This window comes from Thermobia domestica, chromosome 1, assembly GCF_964235325.1.
Source record: "Thermobia domestica chromosome 1, izTheDome1.hap1.1, whole genome shotgun sequence".
NCBI classification, from domain to species: domain Eukaryota; kingdom Metazoa; phylum Arthropoda; class Insecta; order Zygentoma; family Lepismatidae; genus Thermobia; species Thermobia domestica.
The window spans coordinates 60,612,063-60,632,507 of NC_137454.1; the positions used below are offsets into that span (position 1 = coordinate 60,612,063).

The 20,445-nt window shown below is 33.5% G+C and overlaps 1 protein-coding gene across 1 annotated transcript in view; it reads left to right on the forward strand.

Moving 5' to 3' along the window:
- The first annotated feature begins 463 nt into the window (after positions 1-463).
- LOC145666066 (uncharacterized) overlaps positions 464-20,445 on the forward strand; it is a 28,306-nt gene continuing 8,324 nt past the window's right edge. The window contains exons 1-2 of the mRNA XM_081733163.1: positions 464-761; positions 16,083-16,304. Of these exons, the coding sequence (XP_081589289.1) occupies positions 492-761; positions 16,083-16,304 (492 nt within the window). The 5' untranslated portion in view covers positions 464-491. The remainder of the gene's footprint in view (positions 762-16,082; positions 16,305-20,445) is intronic.

Here is a 20,445-nt window from a genome sequence, read left to right on the forward strand (position 1 = left end):
GATACTTTCCAAACAGTGAGAAAACAAAGACCAATCATAAAATGCTATTTACCTCAGCCTACACATCAGAAATGCAATGCAGAATTCTCACTACAATAATTTACGAGACGCACTCAGTGCCATCTAGCGAAAATATTAGAGATACACAAACAATTGGCAAGTGATGTCGTACACCACAGATGTCACAGATAAAGCAAATGAACTATCCCACTCTTCATTTCCTTCTATTCCCCTTCTAACAGGCTGCAATTATGGTTTTCTGGGTAAGTTAGTTTGAGAATTGAGGTGTCGCTATTTTTTCTTTACAGAGTGTAGTCAGTTTTGAGTAGGAAACAGAGTGTATATTAGCTCTAAACTCAAAGAAATCTACATATAATGGTAGAGTATATTTTTATTTTTCGAATTGTTCTAAACCGTAACTTTTGATTGTTTTTCATCTAAAATAGTTATTATTATTGCTGTTTCCTTGCAACGTGTTCCATGTATTAATCATGCAACCTGATTATAATTTTAAAGAAAAATTTCCTTATTTAAGCACTTATAACGACGCTTTCATATGGTACGATCTTCCTTATAAAAACGCTAAAACATGGCCACGTAATAGAGAAGAAAAGGTGAAAACTTATCCGCCTCCAAAAACTCGAGTGGACTCTGCTACTCTTCAGCAGCGGAACTACAATGATGGACATCTCCCATATCGGTTGTTTCTACCTCCTAAGCCAATCATTGAGACAAATCCTCATGATAAGATAGTTAAGAAGGTAAAGTATTCGTTCAACATATTCAATTTAATTTTATACGAATTAGTAATATGAGGTTTGGCTTGGGTAACAGGCCATTGAAAATTTCATTGTTAAATTTGTATGTTAAATCTTAAATTTTGCTCATTGTTTGCAGTTGTTACTCGTACAAAACTTCAGTTAATGACATAGGCCTATTTCTTACCAATATTGGACATGTAGAACTGTAATAAAGCAAAGAGGCATGAGACGTAAGAATAATGGCGTATAGTAAGGAATCGAAATGCAGTGAAGGGATTTTTCTCACAATATCTCTCGCCAGTAACAGAATATGGTAAAAGAAATTCTCTTTGCCCTTAATTTGAATTTTCTTTCTCTTTAACCGTTAAACTACTGTTGTCTTAAAAATAATCTCAGTAAAGCCATTTAGATAAACTTCTTCGCTCTATGTCTCTATTATACTCCTTCAGTCGGGTAAAAGGCCATAGTATTCGTACTTTTGTTCGTCTGATGTACTCGAGGAAGGTGAACTATTGGACTCACATTAAAGTATTAATGTATTCAGTATTAATATATTCACTAAATAATCCTCTTTGAGTGTGAGTCGTAGAGTACGTTAACATAGTGTCAAGCGTCATAACTTTCGATGATAGTTAACATTTTTCTATAACTTCCAACTTTATTTACGACCGAACAACTGGTCAAGCAGCGCTCACTTTCTGTATATGAGGTGAAGATGTTTGCCTTATTTTATCTGACATTTTTTGTTGCAAAAATGACATTTATTCTTTCAGCTGATTCCCTTCTACTCAACCGTTGACAGAAGCATCGACTAAGTGGGAATTTGTAGACTGACGTATTCAGTTTCTGTATATATGAGTGTAATCATGTAATAACAATAAAATGCTAGCAAGAGTATAAGGATACCGGAAACAGTGCGATACATAGTTATAAGGTCAAAATCTCAGAACTAAAACTAAACACTTATCATTTTTAGAAACTAATCATGCTGCAAAAAGTAGAAAGAGCCCACAATTCTTGCTTTGCATCAAGAGTTCATGAGTTTGTATTCGAATACTAGACGAATGTACAGAAGGTTCCTGGACATAGCCGAAGTGGCTAGTGGTTAACGCTCCTGTTTAACAATCAAAAGTTCATGAGGCCAACCATTGTGAATTAAGTACTTCCTCAGTTTCAGCAAACGAATATTTGAAAGGTAGCAAGACATGACCGAGGAGGTTAGTGTTAAGCACTCTTGTTTCGCAATCAAGAATTCATGGGACCATCTTGACTTACGTATTTTCCCAGGTCCACTAGACGAATGCCGAGAATGAAGAATGGCTGCAACAATTCTTACTTAAATGTTTCACCAGGTAACCGCTAGGATACTCAATCATTCAAGTGGTTTAGTATATTCTCGAAGGGGCTAATGGTTACTGCTCTTGCTCCGTTGTGTCTAGAAGATTAAATCTGTTTCTTCAATTGTACTGTACCAGAGAAATACAAGAATACCATACTTTATGTATTTCTTCAGTTCTGCCAGGACATGATCGAGTTGTAACTAAGACCAGTGATAAACGCATTTGTTTAACAATCAAGAATTCACAAGTTTAAATACTTATGTAGTACCATTAGACACATGTCAAGGTGACACCAGGTCTTAAATATTGTCTCAGTTCCACCAGAACATTATGGACTTGCATTTAAAACTTTAATAATTACGACTGTTGTTTCGTAATCTAAAGTTTATATGTTTAAATCGAAATGTTCCCTCAGTTCTACCAATTCTGGAAGGGTACCAGAACATGATCGCAATCATCCCAAGGTACTTACTCAGTTTCATCAGATTAGATGCTAGAAGGATACCAACACATTACAAAAGTGTTTTGTGAGTTCCTCTAACCAAACGTTGGGAGGATACTAGGACGTGACTTCGACGTTTCCTTAGTTACACAGCCAACTGGTGGAAAAGATTCCAGCACATGGTGAAAAATATCGAAAAGATACCAGGACATGAGTGACTTCTTTCCTATTGTTATTAATTATTTCAACTCGATGATATTAGGAAAACCAAGTACCATGCGTGATACAAAAAAAACATTAATGTCATTGTAAACACGCGACTGAGTGTATTTAAAATATGTGCGCTTGAGAATACTAAGTATACAACATAAGAAAATATTATCATTATGTGCAAATATATTTAATACAAACCTCTATCTTTAGCTTACAGCTATCCCTCCCTGCTAATCTAGTGGTTTGTCACGCGCATTTGTTGTACAGAATCCTGGTTCACTTCCCTGTTGAGAACTCTTGAAAAATTTGAACTCATTATGATAGGTCAGATTCCATTTTAGGACTACATCTCAAATAGCTTCGGATCCGAAAGGGACGCTAAACTGCAATCTACCCACCACTATTAACTTGCTAGCGAACAACCTCTATTGTCAATCTTTGCAGGGAAGATAGAACAGCTTTCTATTTGTGGTATGAACGTTAACTTTTAATAATACGATGTTATATATATAATGTGTGTGTGTGAAAATCATAAGGAGATAAATTGGAGGATTATAAATCTTGAAATATGTACTTCGTTCTTCTATTTAGTCAGCTTCCATATTTGTTTAAGGGTGAGAAAAATGTCCAAGGTAACATTACAATGGTGTAAGACTTACAAAACTTTTTCTGTCTTCTTCATGTCTCCTGAAAAACAAGACACAAAAGAACAAAATGTTCTCCGTACTACCATAAAGGACGAAATGGTAAAATTTTAAGAAGAGAACAATCTGCCTTAGAGCCTGATGAGATGTACCCTTAGTCAAAATAAAATGGTTCGGTTCCTACTTAAAGCCAAAAAATATTTGACTAATGCAATTGGACAGGAAGGTATATTTCAATTGTCCCTCTTAGCAAAGACTAGGGGGTCATATGTTTAATTAGCTGTTCTCCCCGGAGCCATACCAAAAAATTACAGTGGTATATGCTGTGATCTCAAACAGCTTAGGTCCTAAGTTTTAGTCTTAAATTAGATTGTTCCGGAACCTTAGACCAATTATCGAGTGTCAAACAACTAAAACTGTCGAAAATTTTAGGGTACCTCTAGTCAGAACTTAGTTACATAACAGAAAAATCATTTATGACAAGATGTATGCCATGACCTCTTAGAAATTAAGTTCTAAAATAAAGTCTTAGAAATTAGGCAGATCCTTTGTCAAATTTTTGAATAAAGAAACAGCTAGAAGTTGTCAAAAATGATAATGAAGCATGTATTTACGTCTGAAAGTTTTGTTATGTAATTTCAACGCAACTTAATATTCCATTTAAAATTTATAATGTACATGGAAAAAAAGAAATTCAAACAATAATTTATGATGAACTTGAAATCAGTGATATTGATACATCACTATGTTATTATACTTCCATTCATTTTATTTCGCAAATGATTCCTGAATTCGTATGCATATTAAAGTATTAAATAAAAATCAAATTGTTATTAGACATTCTTTAAAATTAAAATATAATTGTATGATTGGTATTACATGTGGTTTACAATATTTATGAAAAAAAATTCAATCGAGTTTCATCACTTAGTATTTGCAAAAGCTTCAAATGAAGAAATTCATAATTAACGGGTGATAAATTTATATGTGACTTGGATTATATCAAGTATTAATAAGGTTTGTGTTTATATTGTTAAACAAGAAAATATTGGACCATTATTTCGTAAAGTTAGTGCGCATGATATTGAACATGGACATGTTAAATGCTCTGTATTTCACACACCACATTATATTAAATTTGGGAAAACATATTTTAACACGATCGAAGTAAACTTAAAATACGAAAACGGTTTAAAATTGTCATTTGAATTTAAAACTACAAACGTGACACTTCATTTTAAATTATAATTATTTCTGAAAGTTTAGTTGATAGGTTTTACATTACATTAGTTTCAAATGCTAGATCTGATGTATGTCCTAAAAATAATCCAACACATTTTATAAATCAGCTAAAAATAATATTTAATTATCAGAAAGTGATTGGTATTAGATTGATGAAGTACATGCACCTTTAACATGTTATAACGTTACTGATGAAGAAAATGCAATATAGTATATTATGAAAGATGAACCGTAGAAAAGATGAACCGTAAAATTATAAGTAGATATTACCCATCCACACATCACGTAATCGATATATTAAATATCAAAATATATAAAATTGAATGTATAAAATAATGTACAAGTAGAATGTAGGGAACGTGTTGAATCATTCACTATGATCAAAATTAGCATTACAGTGAGGATTTTCTCAAAAATCAAATCTTGTACTTAATTCTTATGGATTTAAATAACTTTACGTTGATATCGGATATCCTCATCATTTTTTACTTGTACTGATATCAGATAATATCAGCTTTTAGGAGATACGAAAGCACCGTTATTACGTATTGCAACAATATCTAATATTAAATATGGTAAAGTGCGAACAATAACATTTGAAGATATTCATTATTTGCCACTTGAAAAATTTTCTTTCAATACTATTGAGATGCTACTAAAAGATCGTTACCATTTTGTTCTGGTACATTGAATGTAACACTTCATTTTAAACGCTCTCCTAATAAATAATAAATGTTAATGAACTTAAGAGGTTATTACAGATATGATTTACAATACCCTTCAGGACCTATATATCAAAGAGGTAACGGTATAGGTAGTGTCTTTCAAGAGTTATTCCGTTTCGCATAACAATTTCTTAAAGATAGAGCTAAAGCAGTAGGACGTCAAGCATCTCAAACTGGAATACAAGTAGCGAGTGATATGTTATAAGATAAACCTCTAAAGAATGCGTTCTTGCGCGTGTAAAAGAGACAAATGAAACAATAGACAAAAACTGTTAACAAAGCTGGATAGTTACCAATTGATAGCAGTAAGAGACGGACACGAAAACGTAAAGTTCCTATGATTCTAATTTCAAACCACCAATAAAACGTAGGAATGGACAAAGTAGTAAAAGAAAACAAAAAGGAGAAAGAAAACAAATAGTGTTAAAGATATGTATTTTCATAATGTCTTAACATAATTAATCTAGTGTAGAACGATGTACTAAGATTTTGATTTGTTTAATTTACCAATGACACAAACAAGATTATCGTTCAATTTCAATATTAATATCTGACACCCTTATCGAATTTTTTCGCGGTGAAACAGTTGAATTTATTCAAACAGCATATCTTCATGTCAAATATAAAGCAACAACCTGACGATACACTTTACTTCAAAATGATGTAGCACCAGCAAATAGTTTTACGTTAGTCAAATTGACATTTCATTAGATGATAAATTAATTTTCTTCATCATCAGAATTTCGCCCTGATCGTGCATACCTTGAAACATTATATTATTCACGTGATGCCACTGAAACACATTTAATATTAGGTATGTGGTACAAAGATACCGGTAATCAATTGAACACATTGGAAGTGGGTAATGAAGATGTTAGAAACGTTCTAATTATGCTATATAGATATTACGGGTTACCACCTGCAATTGGAAATAAAGTAGATCTACGTATAAAATTACATCGTACTAAACATGCTTTTTGTTTAATGTCCGCTGCATACACTACATACAAAGTTAAACTTGAAGATGTTACTCTGTATTTACATCATATAGATGTTTCTCCACATTTAACAATGAAAATAAATACTAAACTGATTCAAGATACAACGAAATATCCTCTTACAAAGTTCAAACAAGATTTTACACAATTCCTGCACATGTTAATTCATTTAACCTTGATAATATTTTCCTGGGCAACGCTCCTAAAGGTGTGGTTATTGATTTCATCTCCACCAGGTCTTTAATGGAAATTCAGATCACAATCTATTAAATTTCCAACACTTTAACTTAATTAATCTCAACTACAGGTCGGATCAAAATATTTTCCTCTCAATTCACTTACCCCTGATTTTGAAAATAATTTGTACTTTCTGACTTACAATTTTCTGTTTGGAGTACTGGGTTACATTATAAGGATAATATACATACTATTACTTCTGAAAATTGTCCGTACGGGCGTACTCTTCCTACTGCCACGTTAGACGACTGCATGTCGGACCTTTGCCAAATGTACCTTTCAATTTTAAAGTATCCTTTTCTAAAAATTTAAATGAACATATAACATATGCACTGTTTGATTTCCTTATTCAAATTTCTAAATATCGAAACATTAATACAAACAATACATTTTAAAATCCATTCAGTTGAGTACGATGCCTATTATAATGCACTTCTCCGTATTTCATGTTGATGATGATAAGTGATTTCATTATAAAAAGAGTTTGCTATCATCAGTCCTGATATTGCGTTTGTACAAAGCTCGATAAACAAACACTCATATCATATAAGCGAATTAAGGGAGTCACTAATACAATTTTATCACCATTCATCAGACAAATCATGCGGTATTACCTGGTATAAAGGAGAAATACATTTTAATCTTTAAAATGTTCTTTAAAAGTATTGCAATAATGTTTCTACCATTTATACGTACGGCAAGAATATTCAAAATATTCTGCAAACAATTTTACAGAGGAGTGTTACAAATCTCAAGGACTTCCAGTGCCCTAAGTTTTCGTCGTTAGCTTTTCATGTGTCTAAGTGTGCACATTATAAACACCATTTTGATAAATGCCGCTGTATGGTGCATGAAGAATTACTCGGTGAATTTATAAAGGTATACTCGTATGTTACACATAAACAACAAGGTATACATTAACAAAACGCACACACTGTGGTTAAAAATCGTTTCTTGATGAAACATTTAAAGTGTTACTTCGTGATATAGTGACTTGTGCAAATCTATGTGGAATATATCCCATCGACAAATTACCTAAAAGTGTACAGCTATCGGCCGGACTTGTAATAAACCTCGACAGTACTGATTCTACGAGATAGCATTGAGTGTGCGTGTTTATCAATAAAAATCAAAACCTTTGATGTCTTTACATTGGCCATTCCAAAACAAATAAAAATGAATAAAAACTGTAAAATATAATTTAGAAACAGGGATGCTTATCAAGAAGACGGATATACAGTATGTAGATATTTTATTTTTTATATCATATTAAACGCAAAAAATTCTCAACTATATTGCAAATTATTCAATGAGATTAATCTCAAACATAATGATCAAGTTGCATTTAATCATAATTATCAAAAATAAATGAAAAAGAAAAAAAGTAGATTGTCCATTACGAAATGCACACTCTGATTTTTAAAGCAATATTATTACTAGTAGGGGTATGAAAACATAAATCATTAAATGCGTTAGTATGTAATATATTCAACGGTAGATATTGTTTACTTTCAAAATCAATATCATTATCTAATGCCACAATGTTTTAATAAAAACTGATTTTTGTGCACCTTTACAATAGAAGGTTGCATCTTGCTTACATAGTTGATAAGCGATGTTACTTATATGTGATACAATACTATCACGTTTGTTATACCAACTTTTATTCCGTATAAACTCAATATTAACAAATTAACATTTTTGACATCCTAATAACAATAAATTATATTCTACTGGTGATTGTCCAAACAAATTACTACATCATTGCATGAGCTTAAAAAAATTCACGAAAGATAAATGAATAGCAATTATGTATTGATTCAAACATGATAAAATTTCACATGAACTGTTTTGTAGTTTAAAAATCAAAATTTATAGAGTTATGCAAAAGGAATAAAACACAAGAAGTTTATTTTTTTCATGCAATTTGCCGAATATTAAGGATACATCGTAAAATAATCATTTTATTTAATAACGAAACATAACTCCATATATTTTTAATTACGACACAGAATAATGCATCAAAAATGGAATAATTTGTCCAACAAATTCCGTATTCTTTAATAGGACACTAGTTTCACGCACCAACTTTATGATTGAGATTTCACTATGTTCTTTTCATCTTTTCAAACAAATTAAAGTACTAGTTACGATTGCACTACGTTTGGTAAGCATATTTTGCTTTAAAATATCTCAAAATCTAACTAATATTCCTAAAGGTCTTTACACAATTTAAGAATTACAAGATGAAGTATTTTTTTTTTATCCTAGGCTCCGAAACCAACTTTGAAACCTCAACCTGAACTTGAAGAATATTTTGAGGCTTTTTCCTCATTGAGAAAGACCTATTTGACTTCTATCTGATTTAAAGAAGAAAGTAATGAGTAACTAAACTAATGATAGCCCCTTGATACAGGCTTTAATACCCGAACTAGTCTTAGATAAAAGATTTTCAACTGGTTAAGAGTTTTTGTGCAATATTAAATAAGCGGTCAGCTTACGCAACTGATTATCGCACCTTGTTTTTTCACCAAGGTTCGAGTTAAAATCTCCGTAAGTCCGAAATGTTAAAGGTGATTCAATTTCAATCCATTCTTCGTGCAATGTGCAAAATTTATGGAGAAGGAAAGAGATGTTCAAAATGATGAAAAATTGGAGGTCTATGAATGGATACAAAGATGTACAAACTTATTTCCTTCAAACGTTCCAGATTCGATATTTTCAGTCAGTTTCAAATAGGTTTCTACTCATACATGACTCTAGATAATTTCTTTCAATATATATTACTTTTAATGCACTTTAACGTTTAATATTTCCTGCTCCAAATACAACTATTATGCAATGCTCCTGTTCAATAGCAATAGGATTTAATGAAAAAGAAGACTATGGTTCAACTTTCAGACCTATACTACTCATTACAATCATCTCCAAAACTGTTTGAATTTGAAATTTTGTAGAAATATAAAGCAATTTTCTTGTATCCTAAATTGCAATAACACTAGAGTTTGCTAGTTTGATTTGACTTCAGGATCACTCGAAAAAATCTAGACGGGGAAGAGATCCCTGCCAGCGATGAAAAATTTCTTCTCTAGAGAGAGTAAAATTTCGACAGAATAGAAATCTCTTGTTACTCTCGTCAATTTGTACACTGTCTCTTGCCGTGTTTCATATCTCCAAAACTATTAGATGAGAAACTTTGAAATTCTATACAAATACTCTTCATGTATCCTAGGCTGACAATGAGATAGAATATTACGAATGTGATTTCAAGAGAGGAAATGGGATGAGCTTTTACGTAATTCCAATGAGATGGGACTTACATGAACAACCATTTTGAAACAAAATCAAATCATAATAAAATAGCGCAATAAATTATACATACTTCTATAAAAATGTATCATTTGCGGAGACAGTTGCCCCCATAGCTTTCCTCGCGGATCCGCCAATGGAAAGAATATAAGTCCACTACAAAATGCAAAATGCAACTATCAATAGCAGTTTGCAAAATGTTACTATCAGATATATCTGTCGAATGTATGAACGAAATTTAATTATTTTGGCAACCTATTATATAGCATTCGCTCATCTGTAAGATACTGTATATGAAACTCATTCAATTCTGTTAAACCATTCTAAATTATAGATAAAATGCCTGTAACAGTAAACTTAAAATTATATTACAATTCATAACGAGGAACTGCAATCTATACCGTTTACCTGTTAGAATCACTAATCCTTGAAGCAAGTGAGCAAGTCATGAAGCCAGAATGGACGAAAATAGGAACGCTTTTAAGATTTTCGATTTCCTTTTGACTATATGCTTAGTTTATACACTTTTGGTTAGCACGCAGCAGACCAAGGTTCCATTCCCGGTGGGAACTTATACGATTCGGATCTCATTAAGCTGTAGGTCCACGTCTCATACAATCTCCCTGCTGAAAGCGACGTTAAATTCAAATCCAAGCTTTCAACATTTATTGGAAATCCGATCGGAAAAGGACATTAGGAAGGCCTAGGTGTAAGTGGAAGGACAATATTAAGATGGATCTTCGAAAAGTATTAGTACAAATTAACTAGAAACTGATCCAGTTAGTTAAGAATAGAAGTCAATGCAACGCTTTTGCGAATGCTGCATGAACCTGCGGGTTCCATGAGCAATAGAGATAGTTAAATTAGTCAAACAGTTTCATGTGAAAAGGAAATAATTATGATCTATAATTTAAACAAGTAAACCCGCAGTTAAAGAATAGGACGTCTTTGCTTTCATTAAAAAAGAAAAATTCTTTTCTTTGAGAATGACTATTTGTTCGAAGGGAGCTCAGAGTGAATTTCGCCGCCTGACAACAAACACAGGTATGTAACCATTTGAAACAAGAACAGGATATTGTAAGCCTATAGAATTTGCTACTCAAATTTAGTTTTACAACGACCGTGTAACGAAGAACTGCTAAACAAAAAACAGTTATCACCAAAATTTTACATTTTCTCGAGCCTTGTTATAAAAAACGATTTAAAAGTTTCTTTTTTCAGAATTTACGGATTTTTCCTATCTGGATTCTGGTATAATACCATTATAGGCGTATAGAGAATTAAGTGGCTAGGAAGGAAGTCATTTCAAACTTTGAGTCTTCTAGCAACATATGACATTATTGTCAATGCCATAAGAAACCAGTGAACATTTTTAACTTGTTAAATAAAAATCGTATGGAAAATTTCTAAGAATTCTCCACAAGCATATACATACATGTTTGTATGTGTGTATGTGTAATGGTTGCGATAAAAATCGCTCCCAACTCCTTATATGTCGAAAAAGAAAGAAAATCTCTTCGCAGTGTATTCCAATGAACAGTCTCATTTATATATATAAAATTGAAAATCATTATGTTTGTGACTCTAAATCTCCTGAACCGCCCGACCGATCTCGATCAAATTTGTAACATGGATGAGATTCGAGGCTGGGCTGGTTTTAGGATATTTACTTTAATGGTTGAACTGAGGGGTGTGGGAGAAGGAGGGGTATAAAAAATAAATAAAACTTAATAACTGCTGAACTACTCGACCAATCTTGATCAAATTTTCAACATAGATAAGTTTCAAGCCTGGGATCGTTTTTATAATTTAAATCATACGGAGCAACGTAGGGGAGGAGAAGAAGGGGATATATATATAAGGGGTATCAATTCATATAAGAGTGAAAGTGACTATTTTATATCTTAATAACTCTTGAGCTATCCGACCGATCTCAATCAAATTTTCCAGATACATGAGGTTCAAATCTAGAAACATTTTTGTAATTTCCCTTTTAACTTTTGAACCAACCAACCAATCTCGATCAAATTTTCAACATATATGAGGGTCGGGCCTTGGGTGTTTTTTATCGTTTCACTTTGACGAGCCAACGTAGGGGAGAGGGAGATCTATATGGAAAAAATTAAAGTAAAAATGTCTACCTTTGTGACTTCATCACTTTTGAACCACCCGACAAATCTCAATCAAATTTTCAACATACATGAGTTTAGGGGCAGGGATTACTTTAGGCTACTTACTTTGACGATGAAACAGTCACACTTCTAATGCTGTTTCAATCCAAGTTCAGCCCTGATAGTTGGGGAAGGGAGAATACAACGTGGGGGAGGGGGATAAACATTTTAAAAAGATCAAAAATGACTAATATTAGTGTTGAATCCATAGTTTTAGGAGTAACTAAGATAAACAGTGACAATTCTAATGCCGTGTGCCGCAGAACGGAAAAGGGGGAGTTATATACAGGGTGTATGAAAAAGAACTCCCTAGTTTTAAGTATAAATTTAATTGGGAAATGAATGAAAACTTACATCAATGAGTACATATCATGAAAGGTAATTCCTTCAAGTGTTGTTTAATGTTGGTAGACTTCAACGTGGGATCCATTTGTGACCCTGCAAACGTCGAGACGATATTCCACTTCTCGCCACGTATTCACCAACATTTCAGGTATAACTGTTCCAACCACCGCGACGATTCTTTTCCGTAAATGATTGATGTCTCTGATCTTTTCATTGTACACATTTTTTATGTGACCCCAAAAGAAAAAGTGCAGTGGGGTTAAGTCGGGGCTTCGTACCAGACATTAAGTTTGGGAGAGTCACGTTGATACTGAATAACTTCATATGAATGCTCTGCCCCCAAATTCTACAGTTATGACGATTAACTGTTCCACTGACATGAAATGTAGCCTCATAAGAAAAGAGAATCTTTTTTTAAAAAAATGACATCATCATCAATTCTATGTAGAAAGTCAGCAGCAAACTCATATCTTTCGATTTTATCAGTAGGTTTAATTTCATGTATCAGTTGCAATTTGTAGGCGCGCAACTTAAGTCTTTTACGTACAACATCATACACACTATCTTTAGCACTCCTAATTGTAGACTACGTTTTGCCAATGACTTCTTCAGGCTCCGAACACAAGAAACACGAATCTGTTCAACAACATCTTCAGAAGTTCTCGGTCTACCAGGTGATTTTGCTTTTAAAACACTACCGGTTTCCTTGAAAGACTTTAGCCAATGACGGATATTTTGCTGTAGATTGTTCACCACCATACTGCCGTCTAAAATCAAGTTGCACTGTTATAACTGACTCAGTTTAAACAACCCAGATAACACACTGCGCTTTCTGTTGTGGAGTACACATTGTTGCTGAGTAGCTCTGCACTGCACGCCTGCTTGGAGTGAACTGAGGAAACAGAGTAAAAACAGCACTGGTGCCGTCTCAAGGTCATGCAGACCTGCCAACTGCAGGGGAGCCAAACTTGGAGAGTTGATGAATCAAACACCACAAACTAGAATAGTGTATGTCACTTTGTACAGATTCTAGGACACATTAAAACTAGGGAGTTCTTTTTCAAACACATTGTATATTAATGATCAAAAATGACCAATATTAGTGTCTAATCCATAGTTTTCGGATCATTCAGATGAACAGTGATACTTTCGATCCCGTTTAAATCCAAATTCAAACCCGCAACTTGGGAGAGGGGAGGAAGAAATACTTAAAAATCATTGAAAATGACCGAATTAGTACTGAATCCACATTTTTGGGAGTCTCTGAGATGAACGGTGACACTTCCGATGCCATGGCCCGCAACATGGGAGAGGGAATATATATATATATATATATATATATATATATATATATATATATATATATATATATATATATATATATATATATATAATGATCAAAAATGACCGATATTAGTGTTGAATCTATAGTTCTTGCGGTCGCCGAGATGAACAGTGACACTAATTGAATTACGAAAAAATTAGTTATTTCTGCAGTAGTAGAACATGAATTACCCTTAATTTACAACTAAGAGAAAAGTCTGTCACTACATCATAACGTTCCCAAACATTAACAAGAACTGTAAATATGCTTGCTGCAATAAACCATAAAAATTAATGGCAATAAAATATATAAGGTACAAAGAAGTGCATTTAAATTATTTATTTCAACCCAGTGAAGCGGGCAATATATGCTAGTTGTTAATATTAGCTATTGCATCAGTTGCTTGCGTTGCGAGTAAAACGGGGATTTTCCATTTGGGATAGAAGCACAAACAGGCTGGCAGAAGAAGCAGGTTAGTCTGACTTTGATACAAAGACGAGAAACAACACACAACCATATAGTGCCTAGAAACTAGTACATTTTTATTACTGATGTTACATATTAACAGTGTAACGAAAATCAAGTGTACTATGTTGTTTACATAAATTTACATATCTATCAACAGCAAAAATATAGTTAAAAACATTATTCTAAATAAGAAAAATGAAAAAACGGTACAAGCCAGAAGCCTTCAGAACTACCCTTGTAAGTTATTGCAAGACCATCTAAAAAGAAGACATGAAATGGGAAGACACGGAAAACCAATCTTCCGACTTTGAGTGCACATCCATGGAATCACCCAGAAATCTTTCATCCATATTCATGTAAGTGACCAGCGAAATTGTGAAACAACGAAAACAAATAATGTAGTGAGTTCTAACTGGTAGCTCGTGACACCCGCGACTTTCGTGATCGTAATGCAAAGTATTGGGCCAAGTGTAAGACTGCATTATCACATTTCAATTGGTTAAATCTAAGTGCTATTGTGTAATCCGATTTGTGTCAGTGTAGTAAATTTCAAATGATGTTAATTAAAGTTACAATGCAAAATCATACGTATACTTTCAAAGTAATGTCACCACACATCTCGTTTTGGTCTAAATCTATATTTTAAGCTCTAAAAGGATTTATTTTTTCTTTTAGAGCATCGCTAAATTAATGCCTATACAACATAATAATATTTGTACTATTGAACTGTATCGGCATTAGAGAGAAAATTATAATCTGCCTTTGACGTCGACTTGCCGGAATGTTCTGATCCTAACTCTGTGTTCCGAACCGTTCTGTCTAGTGGCTATATAGTCAGCTTTGTTATGATTTCTGAACCAACGCTAAGCCTAAATAGAGACGTATAGGAATCGAACCTCTGCACTTATATTTGGCACCAAACAAACAACCAGCGAACGAGCATATATACCGTAATAGATGGCGCCCAAACAGGGACAAGCAGGGAACGAACCTGTAGGCCGTAACAGATGGTCCCCTAACAACAAGGACAACCAAGGAATGGACCTGTATACCGTAATAAACGTAACTTTTTGGAATAATTTGAAACAAAGAATGTACGAAATACTTTGTAAATATATTTTAATTTTATCGTTTAAGTGCAATATAACTTATGTATGCAATGTTAGTGTCATGTTAATTTATATTTCCGAAACAGAGTTAATCTAAGTTAACAACCGGCAAGTTAGATAAACACAGAATTATATGTATCTTTTTGAGAGAATGCGTGTGTGGTTTTAAGCAGCTTCTGATATTAGTTTTTAACTGTAATGAATTATGCTTTCTGTAGCCTTAAGTTAAATTTTGACCCGTTAATTACTTCAACTATACCCTTTGCGCAAACAATTCTAACAACACGTTGGTCTTTACATGGCAATGTGCAACACAATGTTAAATTGCAAAAATACCATCTAGAATACTTATTAAGTACAATTATACGACATTGTTAGCATTGTACGTATGTACATAAATAAGTTCTCTTAAAATAATAAATACTACTCTTTGTTTCCAAATTAGATACGTTGTTCTTAGAGAATGAAAATTAATTATAGTAATTTACAAAAGTTAGCTACATTTTTCCGTGAAAATTCAAAACGAGACGATATTTCTCACTCTGCAGATAAGTAGTAATCTGGTCTAGTCTGGAATTGCTGAAAGACTCGTGTTATTTCCGAAGCAAGAAGAGATGAGGCGCAAGACAGGAAAGGAAACATTAAGTAAGAATACTTATTATGGTAATTATAGAGAACATTTAATGAATATTAAATGAAAAGTTTATACTAATTAAAATGACTGATTGCGATACTAGTATCTGTGTTTTTTCAGGAAATGCCTCCTCTGGGCCCAAAATGTCCTCCGAGAGAAACAATCGTACCTTGGGCTAAGAGTATGGACGTTCTTCCTCCAGCAGTACATCTTCCGAATGAGTTTTCACCACTGCATGAGTACATATACAATACTACGACGGAAAGATATTTCAAAGAAGCGGCTTTGCCAGTGTCACCACCGAGAAAAGTACCAGACTCCACTGCACAGCGCTCACCAACAGTAAGTATAGTCGTAAATGGAACGAGGATATCGTGTATCAAGTCACAATGTGCTATCCCATACAATATGTTAAATTTATTTGCACTCTTTTAGAGGATGTGAACTTACATTTTATACAGGGCATTTCCTTGCTCATTTTACTTTCTGAGTGTATGAAAATAGAATTTTCACTATTTAATACGAAATAGATAACACTGAGAACTTGTGTAAATTCTAGACGTATAGCGATATTAACTGTAATAGCGTAACAGATGCTCTCAGCGAAGGATTTAACCTGCGCTAGTTTCTTTTTCTTAGCAATATTAGAACTCATATTCAAGAACATTATAAAATATTTATTTAGCTTATCATCTGTAGGCAGATAATCCGAAAATAATGATTTGCACCGATTATTGCCGAAATGCTAGATTTCAAAGTTTTATCTTAAATTATGCTTCAGTCATTTGCACAATGGGTCGATGCACTCAAAACAATAGTATACACAAAGGACGTTTTGCAGTTTAACCTCCCTTGAACAATATTATGGAAAAATAATAAAAAATACCACATATATATATATATATATATATATATATATATATATATATATATATATATATATATATATATATATATAGGGTGTCCCAGGGGAAGGGATAATATTTTGGGAAAATGATGGTATGAGTGATTCTAAGCAAACAGATTCATATGAGCATTGGTTCTAATCTCAGCGGTTTGAGATCTACATGTTGTGAAACATTTTTGACTTTACGTTGCGTAGTGTTCATCCTGTAATTACTCTACAGAGGTAAAAATAGCGGATTTGAAAGGTGATGGAATGATTTTTCCAACGGTATGTAAAATGTGGCAATGGTGTTTTGGAAAGGTTGTTTATTGAGGGCAAGTTAAGATTACGTAAGGGAATTGGATGGCAACAATGATTTCCAAATTTCGTTCAATAACTTCTCTTCCAAAGACAGCATTGTCACAATTTGCATATCGTTGGAAAGGCAATTCCATCACCTTTAAAATCCGCTATGTCTCACATCTGTAGAATAAATACAGGGTGAGTAATAAGCAACAGTAAGTCAAAAATAGTTCACAACCTGTAGCTCTCAAACCGTTGAGATTAGGACCTATGTTCATATGAACTTTTAGCTTAGAATCTCTCATAATACCATTTTACGAAGTATTGCCCCTTCCCCTGGGACACCCTATATATATATATATATGGTATTTTTTATTATTTTTCCATAATATTGTTCAAGGGAGGTTAAACTGCGAAACGTCCTTTGTGTATACCATTGTTTTGAATTCATAGACCCATTGTGCAAATGACTGTATATATATTACACTCTTCCCGAAAAGCTGAGATTGAGTTCCTGGATCTCTCGATGAAATTCTACATACGCCACTTGCATTCAAAGAATGTATAATTTAGTGCAAATAGATTTTAAAAGCTTATAAAAATTAGAAACTGAAATTTTCAAATCATGTGATATATCTATAGAGGAGGCTCGTTAATTCGAACTTGTATAATTCAACATATTAAATAATTCGAACTCCTTGAACACTGTATTGAAAACAATGGTAAAAATAGTATATAAATCGTACTCTTCAACGACCAGTTTGGATAATTCGAAGTAACATAGCAAAATAACTTTTGGTTTTGAACAGATTGCAAACAGAAGAAAGCAGTTTCAACTGTTTTCAGTTATCCAGGAAGATAGTAGCAAAGAGCAGCACGAAAACACAACTCGTTTGATGATAAAGTGGAAACAGACAAACAGTATATACCAAACCCAGATAAAGTTTCTGAAATGATTAAAAATTTAAAGACGATAATGAATTTAATCCAATTGTTATTAATGACGTATTTCACGTAATAAAATTGAAGATTTTTTGAAGCTGTAAAAACAGTCAAATCCAATCAATCGAGGATCACGAACTTCTTTAAGAACAGATAATTAAGGTTGTTTCTCGGGTATTAGGTTTTGTGTGTTTATCCAATATATGTAGTGCCCTATTTATGTGTTTTTATGGCATGTATGATGTAATTTATAAGTGAATAAGTATTGTTTTTGTTTATGATATTCTATATGCAAATTATGCTACTCTTCTGTGTATTTTTTTTTCATGTAGGCACAGTAGTTTTCTTCACTTGATTTTAGGTATTTAAAAACTCTTATTTTCAAGTAATTCGAATTTTGGATACTTTGAAATCCAAAGGGACACGAAAAAGTTCGAATTGTCCAAAATTCGAAATATCTAAAACTATTTTTAAATACCTAAAATCAAGCCATCAAAACTACTGTGCAGTCGCCCCTTGTCGGTCTGCAGGCTCAGATAATGTACTTATAAATGACGTGATTGGGGATGACAGAAACGACAAGTTGCGCCCAGGATTTCGTATATGTTGAATTTAACAAAATATGAGGTACGGGATCCAACCTGGGTTGCATTTAAATAAAATCCAACACGTACAAAAGAAACTGACTGTGATGTTAAAGGGGGTGAAAAGGGGCAAGAAGGGAGTAACTTTCAGGATAGGTTAATCTACTCGCACTTACTTGCAGGTCTGATCGTTGTCCTCTTGGCGATTCCTCCAACGGGCCGACGTCCGTCCATCCCTCTGTTTGGTTGGCTGGCCGTTCAAGTAACCAAGATTAAGAGTCGGCGAAACCCGGACTGAGAAACCAACTTTACGGAAACCGCAACTTTAGTTAAACTTGAAACTTCTTTTCAAAAAGCAATACATCGTCGTAGATGGCTATCTGCCGTTAGCCGAAACAAAGGTGCTCTATAAGACAGAGCAAGGCTTTCAATCGTAAATTTCAAAATGAATCTCGCGGTTTACATTCTAACTCTTCCCTCGCTCCATGTCGACTGTCCCTTCCAAAAGTCTTTCAATCGATTTTGTATGGCGTTCCTTCCGGGTTCATATCCTGGGTTATTCACTCTGATTTGCGTCTTGATGAAAAAAGTGCATGCTTGTAGATTAACCAAGGTAAGGTGATGATAGGAATGCGGACGGGGAAGCAATCTGTTATTTTATTAATTGAGAAATTACAAACATAAGAAGTAAATGACAGACAGCAAAGGCAAATGAACTTAGAAAAAAAGTCGAAAGGTGATTTAACTTAAAATGAATGGTAATTCTTTTCACTGTAATGTTCTTTTAAAATAAAATGTCCCATTGTTCAAAATAAGATACTTCGCCATGTGTCCAAATACACATATCTTCACACTACTGCACATCAAGAAAATCATTCATATGCAACATACTTTACCTTTAAGACAGCATATTATTTGCGTGACCCAATACCACAAACAACAAACGACATTCACTGACACATTAATTAAGCCGCATGTTCCATGGAAAACAATTATTTACAACGTCAGATATTCTAAAGTGACACACATAACCATGCTCCCGAGCAAGAACCTTAATTATATGTTCTGACTTAATTATACATAATTGAGGTTGTTCCTTGTATTCTGTTATCAAAGAAGTTCCTGATTTTCATTTGTTTCGATTTGATTCATTTTTACACGTCCAACAAAATCTTCAATCTTATTTCTCGCGTGAAATACGTTATAAATAACATTTGGTTACCATTGAATATATCATTTTAAATGTTCAACCATTTTGGAAACTTCAAATGAGTATAACACTTGCTGTTTGTTTACTACGTTGACTAATTCGTCTTCGTCTTATTTATCATCTTCAGATGGGTTGTTCTTATGTCACTTTTCTCTACGGCTGTCTTTGGATAACTGAAAACCAAACTCCATTCTTCTGCTTGCAATCTGTCCACCATCAAAAATTATTGAAATAAACTACTTCGAATTATCAAAATAGCATGTAAAATGTTCGACTTAGGTACTATTTTTATCAGTCTTTTCAATACAGTTTTCAAGGGGAATATCCTCTTTTTCGAAACGAAAATGAAATGAAATGTTTATTTTACGTTCCACACTTATGCCTTGTAGGCTAAAGGGGACGGTGATGATGATAAATGAATGAAATGGTGGAACGAAGAAAGTGGGAGGAAACGGGAGAACCCCGAGAAAACTCACACGTATGGTGTTTGTCCACCACAAAGTTCACTTGGCGCGAGCTGGAATCGAACCAAGGACCCATGCACCAGAATTGAACGCT